At 49.4% G+C, this 8,029-nt stretch overlaps 1 protein-coding gene across 1 annotated transcript; it reads right to left on the bottom strand.

The window, feature by feature from the left end:
* Positions 1-1,587: 1,587 nt before the first annotated feature.
* Positions 1,588-4,701, bottom strand: LOC123926434 (cystatin-9-like). The gene is made up of 3 exons (XM_045980292.1): positions 4,462-4,701; positions 2,579-2,692; positions 1,588-1,677 (listed from the first exon to the last, which is right to left on the bottom strand). Exons 1-3 carry the CDS (start codon positions 4,699-4,701, stop codon positions 1,588-1,590), a joined length of 444 nt encoding a protein of 147 aa, XP_045836248.1.
* Between the last annotated feature and the right edge of the window lie 3,328 nt (positions 4,702-8,029).

Genomic DNA, 8,029 nt, shown 5'->3' with positions numbered 1-8,029 from the left:
CTGCAGATTGAGGCATGACTCAGAACAGTTGAGTGTGGGAGTAGATAGGAGGTTGGTTGGTTGGAGGGTCTTCATGAAAAATGTTCTGAAGTCTGAGACCAGACAGGAGGGCTATGGGAGAAGAACACTGCTGAGTCCACTCTGAGTGATGGTCATCTAGCAGTGAGGGTGCCCACTGTCAGGTTTTCCTCATGGCTCTGCCTGGGGGAGCATACATTCCAGGTCTCCAGAAAGAATGAGCCCTAAAGATATCTAATACTACATGTCTACCGCGAATTCCCAGGGTGACCCTGCAATGTGGACTGGAAGATTCAGGTGATTTGTTTGGGAGGTGATCCCAAGAGGCACACAGAGGGCAAGGGAGGGAGACAGTCAACATGGCTATTGTTATGGATCACAGTCTTGCTGGACTATATGAGAACCCCGCAGAACATGCCTCTGACTTGCCTCTGTGGTGCTGGAACTCTAGGCCTTTTCCTATTGCAGCTGTATGTGGGAGTGGAGTGCTGTCCTTGGGCCCACCTCCCCCCACTGAGGTGTGCCTACTCTGAAGATGGAGTGCCACTTGTACAGAGAAAGCCCTGAGCAGAACTTAGGGGAGCATAGGATCTTTCAGTGGAGGAAAGTGTCAAGTACTGGGTGGTCGAGTTGCATGAGCATTAGAGGGACAGCTAGTTGGGGAGGGAAGCCACAGCTCCAAGACCAAATGGAGAAGTTGCTTATTTGTGTAAATAGTCTTACTGGAACACAACACTCATGTCTGTGTTTACATTGTTTGTGGAACTCTCAAAGCAAAGTCAGGGAGCTGAGAACAAAGCCATATGGCTCACAGAGGACAAAACAGTTACACTCTACTTACAGAAAAAGTTTGCCAATCCTCTTTTAGGAGATTCAGGCTGAGTCTCATGGCATCTGAGAGAACAGTACCTCTCAAGTGGTAAGTGTCCATGGGTCTCCTGGGAATTCAAGAAAATGCAGCCTTCTTGTGAAAAGTTGGGGAGGCCCTAATGGAACATTTTTGAGGCTTCAAGACTGGCAGTGTCTGGATCACTCAGTGGGTGAGGATACTGACACTCCCATATCCTTACAGCTGTGTGGACCAGGAAATTGGTGTTAGCAAATCACTGAAGACAGGGTACTCATATGTCATGAATGTCTGAGGTCCGCCCTGCAATTTGGGTTCTCTGCCAAGTCATGGTCATTGGAACTTTGGGGACAAAAGTGATCCCTCATGAACCTGAAGACAGCAGCTCAGAAGTACCCTGTACTTTCAGACTGTGCCACCTGAAGCTGGCTCCAGAGGTCCAAGAGGAAAGAGAACCCACTTCCCTGGGCCCACCCTACAGCCTTGCTGGGATCAGTCCTTCACCTGTGCAGCCTCTCTGGAACCATGCCACACAAAGCTTCTTGAAATGCAGATGTTTAATGATCTATTCTACATGAAAAAAATTGGACAATGAGGAATTTCCACAATGCCTGGAAGTGAGACCCAGACACTTGCAAGAGAACAACCTGTGTTGCCTCCTGCTGAGAAACGCTGGTGTCCTGAAGAAAAACAGCTAGAGACCAGGTGGGGCATGGCCTCAATCAAAGGAAGTCTTCCAAGCAGGTCTTGTTCCGGAGTACAAACTTGGTTCTCCAGGGCTCAGTGCTGATGGTGAAGAAGCAAATGATGGTCTGAGGGAACAAGCACAAGAATGGAGGGTGGGTGAAGAACAATGGAAAGCAGTGGCTCCAGCTTTAAACACAAGACACATCCCAACCACCCATCCCGAGGTGAACAGCTATGGATGCAGGCTGTGGTCCTCTGATGTACCGCCATCCAAGGCATTCCTGTTTTGGACCTAGGACCTGTCCTGACCTTAGGGGCACCTGTGCATACTCCTTACCTTGGTCTGTGGTCTCCAGGGGAACACTCAAACTGACCCAGTGTGACCCACGACCCTAGTGCAGCATTAGGGTGCTCTTTACTAGTGGGTGCTATTTCAGAGGAGCCTCTGGTCAAGGTGGGATTTCCCCAGAGCTGGGGTTCACATTGACCTTTTTCCTTGTACAAGGAGCTGGTAGTTCACTGGGTCCCAGGTTATGGCATAGGAGAAAGGGCAGTGCGTCCTTCCTTAAGCCCCATTCCTTCACACTGTTGACAGGCCCAAGGGGAACTCCAAAATAGTCAGTGAGGCAAAGATGCTGTAGGCTACCCTAACATGCCCCTGTTTCTGGAGGTCAGGAAGGGAGGTGGATAAAGTTCAGAGAAGAGACATCCTGTCTCAGCCCCAGAAGACCTGGATTCTCATGACCAGGAGCAATCTGATATCAGTGAGGCCCAGGACACAGGCAGCTGGAATGCAGTGAGTGGGCAGAGTTGGTTCCCAGATTGGCCAGGAGCCTACGAGTGGACCTTGGAGCTGGCTAGCCCAGCTGTGCTCCTGCTGCAGTGCCAGCAGTGGACATGGCAGGGCCTGCAGCTCCCTCACTCATCTGTATTACTAGGAATGCCACTGTCATCTGCCCCATCTCCCCATCTGTCCCAAGCTGCATCCTCAGCTGTGTGACCTGAGGGATCTGCTGTGTGTCTTACATTGTTCAGCTCTGGGCTTTCTTGAAAGGGACAGTTGTCAATGTCGTCATCAAATTTCTCACATTCAGTTCTGCGAATCTTTATCTCCATGGAGAAGGTCAGGATGTCTTCTATCTGTGGTACATGGAGACACTACAGTGGCAATGTGCTTCTCAATTCCTGTGAGGAACTACTAATGTAGATCCACGCAGTGTGGGGAGAGCCCCAATCACTCCTCCACTAGGGAGCTGTCTCTGGGCCTGGGTCAGTTTGTTGGGGGTAAAGCCAAGCTTGGGGAATTCAGAGCAAAGAGGACTGAGGATGTTGTTGAGGCCAGGGATAGATGCTGGCTGAGTCACACACCATTCATATATAACACCCTGCAGCATGATGTCCCCAAATACCCCAGGGAGACCCAGCCTGATTTCCAGCATGCTTCTGAAGCTACAACAACACTCTCAGGAGACAGATGCCAAGTGCCTGGGAGGGTGTTGGCTCTGTAACAGTTTGCTGAATAATGTTGGCCCCAGAGTAGGAGAGTCATTTATGACATCATTGGCACACCTTTCACCTGCCCAAGAACAGGAAAATGTCCTACAGTGCTCCTGGAACACTCACATGTACCACTGAGCATACACACACACACACACACACACACACACACACACACACACACAAACACACACACACCCCTATGGTTTCCAGATACCTCTTGTCCTATTACAAAGTACAGCTGGAATTTTCTATACTCTTCTCCACTCTATCTTCTTCATTCCATTCCATACTCCTCATGCCCTAACCTAGTGTGAGTGCAGCTCTAGGGAGCCCAGAGCAGATCTGTGAGTGCAGATCTAGGAGCCCAGAGCAGAGCTTGGAGAAAGCTCAGGCAGTAGAACCAGTCAGGACCTGGCCCAGCAGTGTTCACAGAAGCTGAAGGCTGTGCAGGCTGGAGCTCCCATTATCCTTCTCTCAGGGTCTCAGGGCAGAGGTCCAGAGGGAGAGAAAGGAATGCGTCAGTCCCCAGCACATGCACACATGCATACACACTCACAGACACACTCAGACACACATACACACGCTATCACACACACACCCCCAACACACTTGCACACATACTAACACAACCTCACTACCCACTAACATACACTCACATCCACATGTACACACAGAGACACACAAAGCTACACACACTTCTCAACTCACACTTTCACATATACACACACTCACTGACACAATCACACCTACACCCTACCCCTGCCCCCACCCATGACCTTACATGATCCTGATGCAGGCCATGTGAAAACAACCTTCTTGGCTGCATTCTGCAGACACTCCTTTACAAGGACAATCAATGCTCTAGTATTGAGAACCATGGTCTGGGAAGAGTGTAGAATAGCATCCATCCCCATAGGTGGAGACCACAGGGGGGGAGCCCAGAGAAGAGGTCCCAAAGTCACAGGGGCTGCTCTGGATGAGGGAGAATTCTTATTGCCCTGATTTTCAGGCCCTTCTCCCTCCCTCTCTCTCGGCGTCTGCTCTCTGTTTTCAAATTATCTCCTTGTACTTGTTCCTTAGAATATTTCCTCAGCTGATGTCTTCTGAGGGTCTTTTCCTTACACAGGATCCTTATCACCTCATAGTTTATATTTTGAGTCATTCATCATTAATGTTATATAATGATGGAGCCTAAAAATATACCTTACATGAGAGTAGATTTTGTCTGAGGTATTTGAATTTCCATATTTTTTTTTATTTTATAAAACTGAATCTAACTGGACAGATTGTACTTTCCCTATTTTATGAACTTCAGACGGTGAACAAGACACCACGATAAGACCCCTCCTCCCACAACCCTGACTTTATAGCAAGTTCAGGTCATCAGGCAGGAAGATGTGGTCACCTACCTGTTCCTTCCAGGAATTCAGGATGCGCACCAGCCTATAGGCCATTGAGTCCTTGCTCTGTAGGTTGAATATGTGCAAGGCATACTCCACAGTGGCAGGGAAATAAAGTTCTATGTCTCTTTGTTCATAACTGTCTTTCTCCTCTTGAGAAATCCAGCTGTGAGTCACCAGGAGCTGGGAACCTAGCAGTAGTAGGAGCATGGCCCGGGGCAGAGCCCACCTGAACAGCAAGTGCAGCATGGCTACAGGAATCTGGGGACCCACTGCCTTTTTTATCGTAGCTCAAGCTCCCTCCAAGCCTCCCTGGACATTGGTCCAGCCCATCAGCTTCAGAGCAGCTCCTCCCTCTGGATATCATCTCTGCTATTACACATTGTCCCTTCCCACATGTCACCCTGCCACCCATTCTAAGTGGCATAATTGCTTCCTGTCCAGACAAGCCCAGGCAGGGTGGGTTGGAAAGAACTAGCAATGGGAGGGAGGAGTCCCCTGTAGCCGAGCCCCAGCCATAACATCCTTCTCAGCTCCTCAGTGGGGAGAGACTTCATTTGGATTCCCCAGAATCCAAGGCTGAAACAAGGACACAAGAGCAAGACGTGGAAGTAAGATGACCCCACAGCAGAGCAGTAGGGTGAGGATCTCTGAGATGAGGACAGAGCCAAAAAGGATGAGTTACTGAGCGCCAACTTCGGGGGAGACAGAAGTAAGCTACACAGAGAAAACTGGTATCTTTGGAAGGAAGGAGCACTGAGGTCTTGATGAGTCCAAGAGTCTCTGTCCCTCTCAGCTCCCCAGTCCCCCTTGAGCAGTGGAGCAGAGAAGGCTCACTGGCTCTTGGGATGATGCCAGGCAAGGGAACTTCAGGGTCTTGGAACCAGGAGCTTCCAGCTGAGCTCACTACATCTCCTTTTGCACTCCTCAGCCTGGGACCTGGCAGGATGATGTCAGGCACATGCTCTCCAAAGGTGTTGCAGCAGGGGTGACCCTTGTCACACAGTGGGTCTACAGATCCCTTTGTAGAAATTTGCTCTAGAAGAGAGAGGGTGGAATAAGGGAGAAGCAGACACAGAGCAAAGCCAGTCAGCTCCCAGGGATGGCTGAGCTGTGACCATTGGGTGAGCATCAGTGCCCTCTAGTGGTGAAGGTCCTCAAGGCTCAGTGGACACAATTTCCTGTGTGCAGAGTCTGGGTTCTAGAGAGGGACCCTTACAGTGTCCATCTGGAGCAGCAGATGGGGCTCTGGAAGGACTAAGGAGCACATCTTTCCAAACAAGGCTTCAGCTCTGTGCCTGTGAAAGGCTTCAGTATTTGTATGTTCCTATTTGTGCACTCAGGGGGACCAGAATGCCCTGAAAGGCCTGTGGACACCCAGAGCCCTGGGCCTTTCTCTCAGCCAGGACTCTGACCCATTCAGTCTGGCAGGCCTGGCAAGTTTGCCTCTTCACCTGTTTCTGGATGCTTCACCTCCCAGGGGAGGCTTATCGTCCTGGTCTCTGGACCACATGTTGGGGAGCACACTTCAGAGTGAGTTCCTGGGCTTGGGAGGGGGGAGTTACAGCTAAATCATGAGGAGAGGTCACTCAAAGGAAGGGCATGGGGGTGGGTCTGAAGATGGTTTGTGGGGCCACACTGGATCAGGGAAGGGATAGGAACTCCATGCCTGGCGCAGGATTTGCAGACCCTGGGCATCAGTGACCAGATAGATGATCCTACAGACAGAGAGAAGCCTGCTTTTAAGCTGACAGGATGTCCTCACTGCACAGAGGCCCTCAGAGCTGGCGTCCTTCCTAGGAGCTGGACCTTTCCACCTGAAGTTTGGCAGTTCAAGGTTGCCTACAATAGGAGACCCTGCCAGGTGCCCTCAACTAATGCTATCCCCTAAGAGCTTCATCTCCTTATTACAGGGAATTTGAGCTTCCTTGTGTCTTATCCTCCATGGTTGGTTGTAACTTTTCTCTTCAGGCAACGTTCCATGGTCACTGTTTTATTGTCCCTCCACAGACTCCATCCTGCCAGGTTGTGATGTGTTATTTGTAATGATGGTGGGATAGTTTCATCAGTGTATACTCATCTCCAAACTCTCAGTTGTAGATATTAAATGTTATAGCTTTTCTATGTCAATCACTCTTCAATAACCCACATTAACCAAAACAAAAATTAAAAAAAAAATAAAGGAAAGAAAGACGTCATATCATTCTCAGATACATTCTCAGATAGCTTTATGTTTACATATAATGAAGCTTAAGTGATGTGGTTTTTAGCCGGAGAATGACTGTGCATGTTTAGAGGTGGGATAAGAGTGTTTGCAATCACAGCAATGTTGCTGTGGATTTTCAGTGGTAGGGACAGGGTGTGGAAACCTGTGTGAAGTAGAATCTTGACACACATGGATAGATTGCAAGTGTCCCAACAGAGCCAGCAAATGCTCTGAGGCCATTCACTGAGGCCACTCACACTTTGCCATGGAAAGTGCCTGCAGAACACAGATCTGTCCTACATGTCTATGTCTTCCCCATCCAAGGGAATGTCTTTGCATGATCTTACAGGAGGCATGATTTAGACCTCTGTGCACCACACTGGTCCTCACAGTGCAGCTAAGAGGAAGGCGGCTGATCCCAGACCTGGGATCACAGATGCATGGACACACTACTTTTACAAGTGTGTTTATACTCTTGGCAAGTCCTTAGTGGTCTGGAGTGGTTTCCCTTTCCAGACTGAGAGCTACTAGCATATCAAGAAGGAATGAGAAGCATATTAAGCCAAGGAATGAAAAGAGTGAATGTGTATCCTCCCCTGTATGGACCTGAAAGACATAGGCACAGATGTTTTGCCCTGGGTAAGCCCAGTGGTATATGATCCCCATCCGGGATCCTATAGCAGCCATTCACAGCCTTCTGTCTGGCCACCCCTCCATCTGGGATCTCCGATGCCTTTACTCTAGGGACTCCTATTCATCCTTCAATGCCCAGACCAAATATATCTTTTCTCTAATACTGTCTTGAGGCCCATGGCAGAACTCCATCTTACTAACCTGAGTAATAAGTGTTTGTCTCCTGGGAGATGCAGGACTTTTGTCAGGCTCACTTTTTTGTTATTGGCACAGGGTGTCCCATGTAGGTCACATAGGAAGGTCTCAGTAACTGCTCACTGAGATGGGTCTGATTCTTTGAACCCAAACCCTGTATTTCTGGAAACATTCCTTTGCTTTCAGAAATCAGGAAATGTCAGCATGACCAGGACCAAACCATCAGCTCTTTCCTGTGGAGACAAAGATAATGCAGCAAGCAAGCAGAAACCACCATTTCTGTCCCAGACACAAGGCATGGCAGTCCTCCCAGCTTCCTCCCTCTGACCTCACTGCTCAACACCTTCCAGGCGGTCTGACTTACTGCCCAACCTAACTCTGCCCTACCCTCCAAATGCCCTGCACCATCTTGCCCAGGATTGCCTGTTTGGCTTCCAGACCACTTCCTAAGGGCCCTGAACCTCCAGCTTGATACTGCCTCATGGGGCCCCACCCAGATAACCTGAGATGCTCAGGTTCCTGTGCTGGGAAACAAGTCTATGC

The sequence above is a fragment of the Meles meles genome, chromosome 16 (genome assembly GCF_922984935.1).
Source record: "Meles meles chromosome 16, mMelMel3.1 paternal haplotype, whole genome shotgun sequence".
In the NCBI taxonomy this organism is placed as follows: Eukaryota; Metazoa; Chordata; class Mammalia; order Carnivora; family Mustelidae; genus Meles; species Meles meles.
Note: the sequence above shows the minus strand (reverse complement) of the source record. Positions and strands in the feature narration are given on the sequence as shown.

Coding starts and splice junctions, on each gene's coding strand:
- LOC123926434 (XM_045980292.1), bottom strand. CDS start 4,701: ATGCTGCACTTGCTGTTCAGGTGGGCTCTGCCCCGGGCCATGCTCCTA. Junction 2,693..4,461: donor TGAATTCCTGGAAGGAACAG/GTAGGTGACCAC, acceptor CATGTACCACAG/ATAGAAGACATCCTGACCTT. Junction 1,678..2,578: donor AAAGCCCAGAGCTGAACAAT/GTAAGACACACA, acceptor TTGTTCCCTCAG/ACCATCATTTGCTTCTTCAC.